The 16458-nt window shown below is 40.7% G+C and overlaps 1 protein-coding gene across 4 annotated transcripts in view; it reads left to right on the top strand.

Annotated features, from left to right (window-relative positions):
* The window catches only part of CLSTN1 (calsyntenin 1), a 62643-nt gene that overhangs the window by 34120 nt on the left and 12065 nt on the right, over positions 1-16458 (top strand). Inside the window, exons 3-11 of one of the 4 annotated variants that reach the window (XM_090024658.1) lie at positions 838-867; positions 2342-2537; positions 4389-4597; positions 7247-7396; positions 7499-7684; positions 9479-9727; positions 11175-11296; positions 13087-13249; positions 15480-15530. In XM_090024658.1, coding sequence (XP_089880784.1) covers positions 838-867; positions 2342-2537; positions 4389-4597; positions 7247-7396; positions 7499-7684; positions 9479-9727; positions 11175-11296; positions 13087-13249; positions 15480-15530 — 1356 coding nt within the window. The remainder of the gene's footprint in view (positions 1-837; positions 868-2341; positions 2538-4388; positions 4598-7246; positions 7397-7498; positions 7685-9478; positions 9728-11174; positions 11297-13086; positions 13250-15479; positions 15531-16458) is intronic. The other 3 variants (XM_090024659.1, XM_090024660.1, XM_090024661.1) reach the window with 3 other exon arrangements.

Below are 16458 nucleotides of genomic sequence, written 5' to 3'. Positions count from 1 at the left end.
AAATCTGGAAAAGTGGCATACTCAAGGAGGCAAAGAAAATGATTTTCCTAAGTTAAACCCTGTTTTATGCTCATCAGGCTGCTTAACGTTAACATGAATGCTTAGTATAATCATAAAGGAAAATTCTCAGGTTAAATTTGCTGCTGAAATTAAATTTTTGTAACTAGTAGTCACAGAACCTAGCTCAATAAAAATGTTTCCAAGACGCACACGGGTCCACTGTCCAAAAAAAAAGGGAACAATTCCAAAACCGTTTGTACTGTATTTGCAACTTTTACATAGGAACATTACACTGGTGCATAAAAAAGTTGATAGTAAAACTCAAGAATGTTTTGCATTGTCCAAGCTGAGAGAAATGCCTACTGTGAAACTGCATTAAAGGTGACATTTTATTTGATTTAAAAAAAAAAACCTTTAAAGTATTCCATATGTATTCCTTAGTGAGACTGAGTTAAAGCTAAGTTTTTGGTGTGGCTTCAATTTGCTGGGCAGTTCTCTGAAAGTATAGAAGTTCAGAAAATAGCTGCTTGGCATCCCTTATCCAATTGTCAGTACCCCAGAGAAGAAGGATGAAGCCTTTAACAAACTAAGCAAATACCTAACCTAAGAAATTGCCTAGGGAGTGGTAAACTGAAGACCGAGATGAAATAACCTTTAAAGAGACTGAGGCTCTAGGTTTGTAACAGTTGCAGCAACTGACCACTGGAATCTGTTTGTTTGTGCAATTTATCCAAAGCTTTTCTATGTAATGTGTGCATCTTTGACTTTTTTTCCTTTTTTGCTCCCTCTTAAGTCTTTCCTGTGTTACTGACTTGGGTTTATCTTTTCTCCCTTTAGAGAGTTTTGAGGTGACAGTCACCAAAGAAGGTGATAAAGGGTTCTTTCTATCCCTTTTTATAAATATTAACCCACTAACTTTGGTTATGAAATGGGGAATCAGCACTTAAACAGAAGATCCTGTCATGCTTTTTTGCCCCATTTTATTCTCCCAGTTCTTTTCTATTTTAAAATATATCAATAAAAACCGTTACGTAACCAAACCCTTGGTTAGAAATATCTGTAAATCAGACATCCATTTGAACTGTTTGGGGTTTTATTGTAGACTCTATGGATCCTGTTGAGCTTGGAGTGGGGCAGGGCAGTATCTTTAGCTTTTTCATTGGTATTTTACATTTTTTTTTTTTTTTTTGGAACATTATGTTTTGCCCCACGTTTTATAAAGTAATATGGATTTGCTGAAAGAGACCACACTTCCTACAATACACTTTTTTAAATAAGCGCTTACCTGGTAACATTAAATCTGTTTTGTGATCCAGTGTGTAAATAGTCTTAGGTCATATCTTCATTTGGAGTATTTTGCTGGTGTAGGGATTTTATAGGTATATTTATATCAGCAAAGCATTTAGTGTGGACACAGCTAAATTGGCAAAATCGTGCCTTAAAGAAAAAAACACCAGCTCCCAAGTTTAAACAGCTATTTAGTAAAAGTGCAGTTTTGCTGGCATAACCATATCTGTCAAACCGCTTCAGTTGGAACATTTTGTGTCATTTGCGCTCCATACCTCCGGCTAACCAGCTGTACCAGTGGAAGTCTGTAACATAGACTTGGCCTTAGCTATCGTTAACCTAAGGTAATGTAGGCCTCTCTTTCAGGTCTGTTAGGAAGAAGTGTTTGACCAGAAAAGAAAGTCTAATAAATCCTTCCATGTGCAAACCTATGATTAACATTGTCCCTACTATATTAGTAGATAGCTGTTGAAATGGATGCCTGAAAAGTTGGTATTTCTACCTTTCTCATTCAGTAGTTTATTTTGATTCCCTAATTTTAGCCAGGTACATTGCACAGGAAGACTTTGTTCTTTTGATCTGTTGACAGAATTTCTGTAATTATGGTGCTGAACCTATACTGGATGCTTCTTCATCTCTTGACTTGTAACTGTGCATTTTAACCTTCTGCTCTGGTCAAAATAAACAAGCTGCCCAGCTATTCCCAGTAGCTTGGCATAGAAGATATTACCAGTGGCCTTGGCTGTATGCTCTCATAAGATCTACTCTTACCCTAGAGCTGTCTCAAGTACTCCTGTGAAATGCCTGTCTACATTTCTCTTTTTCTCTTTTGTATTCCTGCATGAATGGATGCAAAGTAAACCAGTTGCTTGGAAGGCAGACGTATGCTTCTTTTTTACTAAAGTTCCCAGAACTCACCCATTTTAAAGCACAGTGCTCTTGCTTTGTCCACAGACCCTCACAAATCCCTGGCTGCAAAATACTGAGTCATTTATTTTTTAAAATGTATGAAAGCTATTGACTGGTTCTAACCTCTGTTGCTTTGAATCTCTAGGTGAGATTTGTGGCTTTAAGATTCACGGGCAGAATGTCCCCTTTGAGGCTGTGGTAGTGGATAAATCCACAGGTGAGGGAATAATACGCTCTAAAGAAAAACTTGACTGTGAACTACAGAAAGACTACACGTTCACCATACAGGCCTATGATTGTGGAAAGGGACCAGACGGAGTCAATGCAAAAAAATCCCACAAGTAAGTAAATCTGGGGGTGGCTAAGAGGAAGTTCATTTTAAGTAGTCCTTTGCCTGATGTGGTTTATGTGCTTTATATTTCGAACGTATGTAAACCAAGTGATGATACTGAAAGACCCATGTGTGATATTGATGCAAGTGGCAGTGAATTGAAAAAGAATGGTTTTGCTGTCTCTGCCTCCAGGTTGTAGCTGGCACTGCATTAGCCCTTGACACCTCTGGAGGTACATCAAGAAAACTAATCATGTGGTGGTACAGGCAGTTAGAATGCTGATAAAACTGTTAAAATCCTATGTGGATATAGGTACGGCTCTCTGAGGAAGATCATGTGTCAGATGCGTCCAAGACACATTTCTCTGGTAGGTGTTAGTGTTGAGGAACAGGAAGAAGAACACATGTTTTTATTGCTTCCAAGAGGCCTGAATGGAAAAAAGAAACTTATTGGCCTGAGATTTCTTGCCTCCTAGATCAAAAGGTTGGTAACAAAGCAATCTGCTGTTTATATAGCGAAAAATGGAAAACCGCATAGTAAAAATTGCTCTAACAAGCCACTTGAAAAATAACTATGCAACAGCTTGAAAAAAACATCTGTACAGCATGTGGCAGACTACCATTAGTCCAGGTCTGGTGTCATATTGACTAATATATCCTTGCTATTTTTCTAGCCTTATGCCATCTAGAATGTAAACGATGTGCCAACTTGGAAAGCAACTTCATAGGGTCATGTGCTTCAAGGAGAGTGGCATATAGATAAACTTCCTATCAGCACTTGATTGTACTATTGGGGAAACAGTCAACATGGAAAAATGACAACAAAGTTTCACATACCGTGTGAAAGTATGGTTTTCCTCTGTGCAATTCCTGTGACTCCTTCTGTGCAGCAGGTATTCACATTGTAGAACCTGTGGATGCCTGCCATTTTTTCCTGCTTGCTGCAGTTCATGGGGTTACAGGCAGGATATGGGCTTAACAGAAAGAAATTAAAAGTTTGCACTTAAAGGAGCACCAGTCGGTAATCTGAGGAAACTCAGTAAATTGGTGAGAAAACAGCAGCTCTAGAAATCTTGGTGTCTGGAGCATCAGTTAATGGTTGCTTATCTTCTATACTCTTTGGCTGGCCTGGCTGTGTGACTGGTACAGAGCTGGTCATTTTCTCTTGGTGCTAAAATGTGTTACTGTGATAACCCATCTATTATTGAGTGTGTTGCACTGAGTCTCCTTAGCTGATATGTAACAGTGGAGCTCGCTTTGGTCAGTTGATGCAGTGAAGAAATCTGTGAAATGTCAAATTGTCTTGCACTAAATTTGCTGGGGACTGGGCCAAAATAATCTCTTTTTTAAGAAAAAAAATTCTTTCATTTCCTCCAGGAGGGCGGCATTGATTAAATGTTTTTCTCTATAGTCTCTTGCATGTGTTTCATCTTGTACTTTTCTCTCTGGTGATGAAGAAAACTGGATCTTGCTCATTCTATATTTACTCACATGCTGTGACACATACGTAAGGAGAAAGGTGTGAGAGACCTAAACTGCTTGGATTTATAGATCACTGTAAAATACTTAAGGTGCATCTTTAGTAGCTCTTTCCCCTCAGAAAGCTCTTTCCTTCAGAAGCCTAACTTTGTAATTGTTATTGCGTCTTAATAAGACAAGATGCCAAGTGTCATATGCAAAGTATGTATTACTCTCTTGGGAGGGGGAACTGTATTCTGCCTTAGCAGAGGGATAGATTTGCACTATGGAGTTTGCCCAGTCATTGGCTACAATGAGACATTCCTCAACTCTTCCTTAGAAGAGCTAATGAATGGAAGCTTTGCAAAATATTCCTGTTCTGATTATTTTGTCTTGTCCCCAGAGCAACAGTACATATCCAAGTGAACGATGTTAATGAGTATGCTCCAGTGTTTAAAGAGAAGTCTTACAAGGCAACAGTCATTGAAGGGAAGAGATATGACAACATCTTGAAAGTGGAAGCTGTGGATGCAGATTGTTCACCCCAGTTCAGCCAGATCTGCAGCTATGAAATTGTAACTCCAGATGTTCCCTTTGCAATTGACAAAGATGGTAAGAATTGGGGAAGTGGGAAAATTGCTCTAATTGGTCACTGGACAATGGGCCACCTACACATGAGTATCAAGGCTGCTCTGATGTGCTGTAATTACAGTGCATCAGAGCAGACTTGATTAATCAAGTTGCTCCAGCAGTCTTGTGTATCAGCATCCGGGTGCTTAAAAATGGTGGCAGGGAAGCTTTAACTAAAGTTTGTCGAATGAGCTTTAGTTAAAGTGCCCCTGCTGCCATTTTTAAGCACGCAGACACTGATATGCAAGATGCTCCAGGTCCTTTAATTAGAGCAGCTCCTGGAGCCACTCTAATTAAAGCACTCTCCCCACCGTACTCCCATTATCTTCAAATTTGTCGCGGTCATACTGAAGTTAGTAAGAAATATACTTCAGTCCCTCTATTTGTAATCTAGTTCTACAGTATAACTGAGCAGATATGTATTTGTTACCATTTCAGATTCCCATTTGAACTTTTGTACAGTAAAAGTCAGGATCTCTTGATGATAATACAAACCTCACTGTTTCATCTCTCAAACCATCTCAGGCATCTATGAATCTGCAGACTCTCATTGTGCTAATATACTTTACTATGCTAAAGTAAAGTGAATACACCGGCAGGCAGGGACCGCATCCAGGCAGACCTGGATAGGTTAGAGAAGGGGGCGGATCTGAACAGGATGCGGTTCAACAAGGACAAGTGCAGGGTGCTGCACCTGGGGAGAGGGAACCAGCATTATGGTTATAGGTTAGGGGCTGACCCTCTCGGCAGCACAGAGGCAGAGAGGGATCTTGGAGTCACAGTTGACTCCAGGATGAATAGGAGTCGCCAATGCGACGAAGCAGTAGGCAGAGCCAACCGCTCTCTGTCATACATCAACAGGGGCATCACTAACAGGTCCAGAGAGGTCTTGCTTGCCCTCTGTGGCACTGGTCAGGCCATGGCTGGAGTACTGTGTCCAGTTCTGGGCACTGCACTTCAAGACGGACATGGAGAACCTGGAGAGGGTCCAGAGGAGGCCGCTCGTATGGTTGGGGACCTCCGTGGCCAGCCCTGTGAGAGGCTGAGGGACCTGAATCTCTTCAGTCTCCGCAAGAGGAGACTGAGGGGGATCTTGTGGCTGCCTCCAACCTTATCAAGGGCCACCAGCAGGGACTCAGGGAAAGTCTGTTCACCAGGGCCCCCCTTGGAGTCGCTAGGAACAAGGCCACAAGCTGAGGGAGGGTAGGTTTAGGTTGGATATTAGGAAGAACTACTTCACTGTAAGGGTGGCCAGAGCCTGGAATAGGCTTCCCAGAGCGGTGGCGCTCTCACCTTCCCTGGAAATCTTCAAGAGGAGACTGGATAGGCACCTGGCTGGGGTCTTATGACCCCTGCTACCCCCAGCACTCCTTCCTGCCCATGGCAGGGGGTCGGACTCGATCTGTCTAGGTCCCTTCCGACTCAGTGATTCTATGATTCTATGAAGTTCTAGTTGTTTCTTCCTCTCCTCTTTTTTCTGTCTCGTCTTAAAGTCTGAGGTGCTCTTCTGTTTTTTTGGTTTTTAACTTGGCTCCTTCCTCATGCCCATAGATTGCAGACACGATTGCTTGTGCTAGGGATGGTATAGTCCAGGGATCGGCAACCCTCAGCATGGGTGCCGGTATGTGGCACGTGAAGGTATTTTGCTTGGTATGTATGCCTCTGGGCAGATGATGAGGAAGGGGCCAGGTCTGTGCTGCCACAACAAGGATCAGACCCCTCACAGTTCCCATGCCATCTACTTCTGGCACACCAGCATCTTATGAGTTGAGGTTGCAGGTGTTTTTGGCACTGCCCAAAAACATTGCCTAACCCTGGTATAGTTCCTTTGGAACACGCTCCAGGTGTATCCTCCACGTGGATGCCTGAGTGTGCATCCTTTACAAGCATCTGCCTTGGTACAGCTGCTCTCAGAAACACAAATTGCCTTGCATGTCCAGGCTAGCCTTTCATGTTATAAAAATAGATTACAAAAAAGCCTTTATTTTTTTTTCTGTGCTCTGTTATGTCGCTCTTTGGTGTGGATCACTGATGCCAAGGTTTGGGGCCAAGTTCATTAAAAATTGAGGTACTTATGAACAGTTCGTGAGGTTTAGAGGGGTCTGTGGGGATCGGATCACGGGAAGCTCTTCCTCTGGTGTTGCACTTAGTGGCAGTGGCTTCAGGTTTGCTTGCTTCTAAATTTTTATTTCATTGGAAAATTCTTTGTCAGCCTCCTTGGACGCAGCACTTACTGTTCTTCTTAGGCCTGCTTTGGTCAAGGGTGCAGCCACTGTTACCAACCCCCCCTCCCCCGTGTTTAAATAAAATGCTTAGTGGGATGCATTAAAGGACCTAGTATTTGATTGGGGTCAGTTAAGTCTTGAGTTTTATTAAAAGATTTACACTGACATATTAAGCTGCAAAGAGACAAAGTGACATGATTGCATCTGTTGCTGTATGTATTTGTGCTAATCGTCTGGATTTAAGTAGTTCTTAAATAGCTGGGTTGGTCATTTAGCATTTAAAACCTACATAAATAGAGAAGGGTTAATTAGGTTGAACATATGGCTCTGAGTCTTAGTACATGTAAAAATACGTATAATGCAGCGGTTAGTCTAAAAGATGCATATATTTAATGTTAATTTCCAGGTTACATCAAAAATACAGAAAAATTAAACTATGGCAAAGAACACCAATATAAGCTTACAGTGACTGCATATGACTGTGGGAAGAAGAGAGCTGCTGAGGACGTGTTGGTGAAGATAAGCATTAAGCCTACATGCAAGCCTGGCTGGCAAGGTTAGTTCAGTTTCCTCCCTATTTTGTTTCACCCGTTGCTGTACTTCTACTTCAGTGTAATACCAAAGATCTCTAATCCTGTTTCTTTTGGTGAATACACAGGTTGGAGTAAAAGAATAGAATATGAACCCGGCACTGGTTCTCTAGCTCTCTTCCCCAATATTCACTTGGAGACCTGTGATGAGCCCATAACTTCAATTCAAGCAACAGTTGAACTGGAGACCAGCCACATTGGAAAAGGCTGTGACAGAGATACTTACTCTGAGAAATCCCTTCACAGACTCTGTGGTAAAACTACGTCAATTGGTTTAAGTAAAATAGTTTTTCTGTTGCTTGTTTATCTTTCTTTGCATATCTCTTCCCTAGCCAGGACTAGGAAACGCATCAAATTGGTGGGCACTTGATTTTTGTATTGGTGTATTAGTCTCCCCAAACTCGACTAACAAAAAAGGCGAGTCAGTGTTTTCAAATACCTGTTACATCAGAGAAGATCGCTATGGGTTCCTTTTCTAGTCTCCCCATTTGGGACAGCAGTTTCTCTTACTGGAGATAAATTCTCAGTAATTGAAAGGATGCATTCAAGGGTGTGGCTGTTAGAAACTGCTCATATTTTTAGGCATAGAAAGAATGTGATGAGTGTTGCCAAAGACACCTGTGGTAGAGAAAATATGGCGCAGAATCAGGGACTTGTATCTGAACCAGCCAAATCCATGCTCTACTTGCCTTGGACACTTCAGCATTCATATATATGATTAGTAGGATCAAAATGCACGAGCCCCTTAATGCAGAATGAAGGAACAGAAGTCATGGCCCAGGTTCTCTGTTATACTTAGCACCTTCAGCTGCATCTTGAGTTGAAGTCAATGGGAGGTGTGAGCAGTTGGCACCTCAGAAGATAAGCTGGTAGCAGCCTGGGTGTCCAAACCCTCTAATCAGCAAGGCTAAATACCAATGACATATAGGTTCAGAACAAATCAAACCTCTGATGGGAAAGCTCTATTGAAACTGTTCCAGTGAAACTAAGTTAACTAGACACATGAATGGCTTCAAATGACTGGTAGGATTTTGTCTTTCTCCCAAGACATCATGCTTTGGACTTCATCACTTAACTGTTTTAGCATACGTGTTTTATAATGGTGTCATTTCTACATGAGGAATTTTGTTGATGTGTAAAGGCTGCTTTGCTGTTTTGTCAGAAAATGATGCATTAGGTTTTCCAGTCTATATTAGTGTTATATTGCATCAAAATTAAATTCTTTCAGTCTCTACTGTATTGGCCCTAGAGCTATATCAAACCATATGTTGTAGACATTAAACCACTGCACGAAGTTCAGGCCTGAAGTAACTGGGACAACTCCCAGTGATGGCAATAACTTGCCTGCTCCGGGGCTGAACCTAGTCCTTTGTGCAAGTGTTTTAACTGTATAAATAGCAGCTGCAGTCTTATCGTCTAATAAAAATACTGACCAGCAAAATCCATGTTTCTGAATTATTACCAGTAACTGTGAGGTACTGGCAGCTGTTAAGCTGTTGCCACTAATAATCCATTGTACAAGTCTGGTGTACTTCATGCTGACATCAGATACTCCCTGCTTTGCAGTATGAAGGAAACATCAGGTTTAGCCCTTACTGTGGAGTAAAACAGCACTCCCTCCAACTCAGGCTCTGATGGGGAACCTCAGTCAGCCCTCCCTGACCGGGCCACGTTACTGTTACAGAGGAAGAACAGAAGAATAGGGTCCTGGTGTGAATTAAGAAAGTAAAATGCCTCTAGTCTGATAACAGCTCCTAGTATAAGAAGGGAAAAGGCCTTCAGATAAGCAGTTAGGGAATCGGGATTCTCAGTTAGACTGAATGTCTCCTAGGAGGTGAAATGTCTGGAGCACGTAATTTAAAGCTGTCAAATATGGCTGACGCTGTCTAATTCCACTGCAATTAAAGTCAAAATTGCCTGGTGTAGGACACTAACATAGCTGATGCTAAGAGGTTAGCACTCATAAAAACAAACAGGTTGGTTTGAAGCCAGCTGCAGTTTTTTCCATTTCCTCCAGGGTAGTTTTTATTATTATACTTTTATTGTAGGTGCTTCCTCTGGCACGGCTGAGCTGCTTCCCCCTCCAAGTAGCACTGCGAACTGGACAATAGGACTTCCTACTGACAATGGCCATGACAGTGACCAGGTCTTTGAATTCAATGGCACTCAAGCTGTGAAGATTCCAGATGGCATTGTTACAGTCAATCTAAAAGAGCCGTTCATGATCTCGGTATGGATGAGGCATAGCCCTGGAACCAAGGAAAAGGAGACAGTACTCTGCAATTCAGACAAGACAGGTTTGTAGACCGTCTCTGGTTCCATTACACTGTAACAGTGATGTTAAAGGTCTAATGTGTATCTCTAGATTGGGGTTTGCTTTGGAAGTGGAATAACTCAGAAAATGTTATCTTCCATTCCATTCAGATCATCCTCACAGGGAGATTTGCTGGTCAGTTTGCCCATGTAGCCATGCCGTTAGAGTATATAGCTTCCCAAACTTGCAAATTTCCGTATTATTGTAAAGTTCTAGCCATTGTGACAGACCAGTGTGCAATCTGCTTTATTTGTCTTGTTCTGGAGAATCATTTTGGATACAGTTTGTAATCATTGAAAATAATGGCCCATCACTGTGTCTCTTTTTTTCTAGGAGAAAATACATTTTTTCTCTATAATGAAACTTCTAATTCTGGGAAAAGTATTATTCTGTGTGAAAGCTTCAAACACAATCATTTTAGGTTGGTGCAGATACAAAAGAAAATCTGATAACTGTTTACGTAATTGCTGTCTAATGGAGTACAAGAATTCTTGCCTTTGGCTGGAGCGGTGGAGTTCAGCTATTTAGAAACAAGCGTTTTGGATAACAAGCTGTAGGGTCTCTCAGAAGAACCCTAGTGGGATGCAAACAAAACCAAACAGCCCTCATCATTAACAGAACTAGATCACAAGAGAGCCACAGTATTAGTGGTACTTAAAAAGCACTTCTTTTGATCAGATAAAAAGTGCCTGCTTAATATCACAGATTGTTCTTTGAAACATTTTTTGTGCATTTGCTTTGGCCTATCAGGAAAAGACTAACTAATTTTCCCCCCTTAATTAAAAACCAGAGCTGGTGGATTCCTGGAAGTAATTGGATTGGAGAAAATGCTGAATTGAAATAGCTTAGAACTGTGCTCCATTTTTTAAGAGTAGCATGCAGAAATGTGGGATGCCGATCTCCAAAACAGCCTATGCAGTTACCCCTGCTGTAATACAGTAATGTGTGGAGCTGATTATTTCTGGAATTACCAATTCCTCTTCATTTCAACAGTATGCTGTAGAGTATATTAGCAGCCCATTCCTTAAAAAAAAAAATAAAAAAAAAATAGGGCTGTCAGTGGGTGGCCATCAGTGTTTAATCATAGAAATGTATTGTGGGATGGTGAGGTCAAATAGTACTATTGGGGTGGAAAGTTCCCAGGGTTTGAGTGCTTTTCTTTTGCTTCCTTGGCTGATTTTTATGCATGATATGAGTGATATGAAATGACTTCATCCTTGCTCCCACCATCTTGTTCCCTTTAGTGTCTTATCTGTGCATTTAGTTTAGATAGGTTTCTTGGGGCAAGAAATATGTGCGCTTTAACCTCCTCAAAAGCATCAAGTCAAGCTACATATAAAGCATGAAATTGGATTGTTGGGTTTAGTTCTGGAGTTCTAGGGAACAAAACAATAAGAGAAGGAATAACCTGAATCCAATCTCTTGCATAGATATGAACCGGCACCACTACTCTCTTTACGTACACAACTGCCGACTTGTTTTCCTCTTCCGCCAAGATCCTTCAGAGGGAAAGACCTACAAACCTGCGGAATTCCACTGGAAGTTAAACCAGGTGAGTTGGAAGGACACTTGCTGTGAAGTGATAACCACAAAAGGCTAGAACTTGGTTTAAATGCTTAATAGTAAGTTAAAGTAAGGGTGTGTTTTGCAACTCTAAATCCATTCCATAGTTGAAAAAACCCAGCCAGATTTTATTGTAGTAGCACTAAGGCATTGGAAGCAGATTCTCTTGTCCTTTTTTACACACACATGCACCTTGATCCTATTAAAGTCAACTGGGAATAAAGTGCAACTCAGTATAAGGGATGGTTGTACGATCTGGCCTTACACTGCAAACAAAATGTTAGTAAAACCATAGATTTGATGAAACTGCTTCGCTAGGATGACAGCAATAATATTTTGCTTTGAGTAGGATGACAGCAATAATACTTCAAGAACAAATCAGTTTTCTACTTGCAAGTATTCTGCTACATTTGTAACAATTAAGCACTTGTGAATATGTGATGTTTTTGTAGGTCAAAGGGTGTAACGATAACAGATGCACTTCTCTCTTAATCCTTCCGACCGTTTTAAGAAAACTTTTCTGGCATATTTTCAACATTAGATGGACAGATTGTTGGTAGAGAATCAGTCTGTCTAATGAGAAGGGGATTTGCTTGATCAAGCATTAAATACTGTAATAAGCCTATGAAGGGAAGCAATTACTTGGTTTAGGAGTTATTTTGGGGACGGAATTAGCGTGCCCTGTGATTTATTCTTTCAAAGAGTAAATATTTCTTCACTGGGTAGGCCTTATGATTTCAATCTAGGCATAATTACTGCTTTAGCCAAAGATACACAAAGCCCACTTGTTGTTCCAGAGAACTTCCCTTTTTTTGGTGTTTCCTGTACTGTCATATCTCCCAGTTTTGCAAACATATCTCTGGTTTGGTAACCATCACGCAGTAGTGTAGTAAAGGAGGGGGGTGGTGAGCAGGAATTCAGCCCCACGTACTAATTTAGAGCCAGTGCTGGAATGGCAGACTTGAGGTCCCTGCATCTTACCAGCAGCCCACACGTCATAAGACTCTCTAGTATTCAGTAGCCCTGACTTCGGGCATCTTTACCCAGGGGCACCAAAATTCCTAGTTATGCCTCTGCCTTCATGATAAGGAAGACTGCCATTGAGAGAGCAGGGACTCTGTGGAGGGATCTGAGCAAAAGCTAAGTCCCTGTGTCTCCATTTTTGTATAAATGTTCTTTTAATTGCTTCTAAATAATGTTGGGGATCTATTTGGTGATAGTTATTTAGGCAATGAGATTATTATGCTGCAATGTATCTGTTCAGCGAGCAGTTTTCTAGCATTTTCCCTACACTGGAATACACTGTTTTGATTAGAAAGCACCTTGTGCATATTTCTAAGGAGATGGTATTCTTTCCAAAATTGGAGCCAGTTTCCACAAGAGATCTGTATTCTTGGCTTGAAAAATATTTTTGTTCTCAAAATCATTACGTTTTACATACAGGCCATCTCAGCAGAGCCACATATGTTGTCCTTTCAAAAAAATATTTGTGTTTAGTAACTGTCAATAATGACTGCTTTGTGTTTTGGAATATGTGGTTTCTCTAAAGATCCTGCTGTAAATTCATTGTACAGAAATACCTGCTTGAGTGGAGACTGCAGTTTTTTCCTTTATTGAAAATAGAAGGAACTGTTGATGGAATATGTGCAGATGTGTTTTTGGAAATGTGTATTTTACATATAAAATGTATAAACATGTTTCTTGCACAAAAAATGTAAAGAAGGGAGGAAATGAAAGGATCTGAACTTTGTGTTTTAAAGCCATACTTTCCCTTCCCAGGTGTGTGACAAAGAATGGCATCACTATGTCCTCAATGTTGAATTTCCAACAGTGACACTCTATGTAGATGGGGTTTCATATGACCCTTTCCCGGTGACTGAGGATTACCCCCTTCATCCTTCCAAGATAGAAACTCAGCTGGTTGTTGGAGCTTGTTGGCAAGGTAACCATTTATATTATTTAATTTCTCAAATCCGAGGGGCTATGTGGGAAATATGCGACTAATTTCTAGAGAACAACGGGAAGTGTTTCTGCCGCTTTTCCTTTTGGCCCTGGTGCTATCATATATTTCCTCCATTTTAACTTAGGCCCTTTTTAAAGTGCTTTGTACTGCTTGCCTGCAGGTGTATATGAAATACCAGACTACTTGTAGAAATATCAGGCAGCATTCCACTGTAAAGTGATTTTGTGATAACTGTTGGAACACAGTCCATTTTATAGTTCTCTTGAGTAATTTTACTCTGAAGATTACTAGGCATAGCCTTCGCCACAGTTAGAAAGCAGATTTCAGAAACACTGAGCACTCGCACTTTGCTGTATTTCTGTTTATGGGGTTCAGCTACATAACACATTAATGCTGTCTCCTGAGAATTTTACCACTTGTGGTTCTAAAAAAAATTTAAAAATAGCAGTTTTAGTATATGCAAACTAGGTTGAAATTGATTCTCTGCAACCTGCATACTGCTGATTCACAACTTCTAATACTGATGAAGCTTATTCATCAAAAGCTTGAGAAAATGGAGCAGGCTTCATCTGAACATGGAGCAGTGGTAGTGTTACCAAAGCTCTCTGCACTATAGCACTGCGTTGATTATGCAGTTTTGTGTTGAAACATTTTGCTTGCAGATCAGATTACCTGCTAGTTGGAAAGTGGCTGATTTAGCTACAATACTTTGGCCTTCTTTATAAACAATACTTTTCAAATAGAACAAACATTAGATCTGTATTTTATTATAGTTTTGGGAGCGGATATACCATATGCAGCCTGCAATAAGGAGTAAATGTAGCTTATGAAGGAAGGCAAATGGCTAACTTCAGGGTGATGTCATGAAACTAACAGTTTTGTGTCTCATTGGGCTTTTCTTTTTGAGATCTGAGGTTTTGGGGAGAGAGAGAGTCCAATTGCCAAAAAATCTTGTGAGGAAGTCTTTCTTTCAAGTACCTTCTAACCTGCAAAATTCACTGACTTGCAGCTAGTCTCCTAGGCACTGGTATGAATTAGCAGGGTTCCACTGTATTTCATATATCATTCTGTGGATGACTCTGAGGTTATCCCTTCTGGCCACAAAGTTGCAGGGAGCAGCTTCCTTGAGAGCTGCATGTGTTGGGTATGACAGGAAATAATATTTCTGCTCAAAGGAATGAGACATCCAAGGCTTCCATATATACACTTGTATTTTAACCCAAGCACAATCTTTTTACCTGCAAATATTTGTACTTCATATAGCTCTACATGATGGTTCCCCTAGTGATACGTGCACAGGCACCATTGTACAATCCTTTAATTTCTCATTTCCAATAGGTCTGTTGCCAAAAAAACAAACTTGTAATGGGACTGTTAAAACACTGCAACTCTGTGATTTCAGCATCCATCTTAGCAATTTTATTCAAAAAAACTATTTTACAATGATTAGAACTGGATCAGAGAAAAAGAAAAGCCTCGTTGCCCTCAGTCTCAAACCTTGAAAAACAATATATTTGCCATATCAAGCTGCTCTGCAGGATAGACAAGATTTGAACTGTTCTCTCTTAACATTTTTGTGCTTCTTAAATGCTCTTCAGTGTTTTCTCTTTATTGTTTAAAAAGCTGCCATGTTAAAAATTGACCAATTGGTACATGTAATACTGTTGATTTGATCTAAATTATGTCAGTAACAGCTCCTTTTGATCTGTCCCATAATTCTTTTTTTTTTCCGGGGGGGGGGGGGGGGGGGGGGGGGGGGGGAATCTGTTAATACAGACTGGGTCTGATTTTAATTTCCCCTTCAGCCATCTAAAGATAAAGGTGCAAAAGATGCAAGGTGCCAGGGTTTTGCTGCATTACCAGCAGTGATTTACAGGGGACTTAGTATTTGAAACTAAAACTGATTATACATTATTAATGTTGCCATTTTAGCTTCATATTATGCAAAGGGCTGTTCACGGATTTCTGTCATGAATACAGCAAACAGCGCTCTTTCCCTGAAATCCAGCTAATACGTTCAGTTAGCATTTCAGAGGGATTATAACAATTGTGAAAAGTTGGGTGAAACAGAAACAGAGTGGGCTGTTTAAAGGGTTTATAGGAAAGTGGTTTTGTTGATCTTTGCATGGCATAACAAGGATCATTTGCCAGACCCTAACGACTTGGTCCCTTCCCCATTGTCCCTATTCTTTGTCTTGCTTTTCTACAGAAAATACAGGAAATGAAAATGACAATGAAACTGTGCCCGAGACCTCTGCAGGTTGCTGGAGTTTTTTTCCCCTTCTAGTTTTTTTGTTGTTGTTTTTTTTCTTTTTTTTTAATATCACTTTTAAGCCAAGACATTGCTTCATCTCACACATAGCATGAAATGCAGGCATTGCGTTTTGGCCATTGACCCCCACATAATCTGCTTTTGGGCTTGTTTCTCCATCGTGCTTTTATTTCTACTGCTTCACCACCTGATTTTATTTTTATTGCACACAAGTGCACATCCATGTACAGACCTTAAACCATTGTGATTGCAGTGAAGTGGTGTATAATGAGCTATTAATGCAAAGCATTAGCTACACTTTTTATTCACTCAGTGTTGTTCAAGCATCATTGCATGCAGTCTTATATTTGATCCAAAGAGCCAGGTATCCTGAGATTAGCTAGAATTCCCGGTGGATGCTTTTACTTGACCACATGTTGATAAAATACCAGTTATATCCAATAGCAGTAAGGGCCAGCTCTTGTTCCCGTGTACACTAGTTCAGTGTTTCTCAACCCATGGCTCACGACCCAAAAGTAGGTCACAAGCATATATGAAAGGGTCACAAACAAACTTTAAAGATGGATTCTTTTTAAAGGAGAAAAATGTGGGAAACTGTGGCTCTTCCCTTACAGACTGGCAGAGTTCCAGCTTGCACGGGGCTGTTTCCCACACCCTCCTGCCCCACGCATGGTGGGGGGCCGGGGGCAGTGGGTCAGGAGTGAGGGGCACTGTCGGGACTGGCCATTGATGTTTACAAATGGGTCCTGGTACAAAAATGGTTGAGAACCACTGCACTAACTCATCTGACACTGCAGGGTTTTATTTTTATATTACATAGCTTAAATGGTGGTTCTCTGGCTTTCATGTCTTAGCTTGAGATATTTCATGTTCCTGCATGTTTCTGAGGGAGTATGTTTAGGATTCTTACTGGTTC

The sequence above is a fragment of the Crocodylus siamensis genome, chromosome 12, assembly GCF_052110815.1.
Source record: "Crocodylus siamensis isolate JL-2025a chromosome 12, ASM5211081v1, whole genome shotgun sequence".
Classification (NCBI taxonomy): Eukaryota; Metazoa; Chordata; order Crocodylia; family Crocodylidae; genus Crocodylus; species Crocodylus siamensis.
Note: the sequence above shows the minus strand (reverse complement) of the source record. Positions and strands in the feature narration are given on the sequence as shown.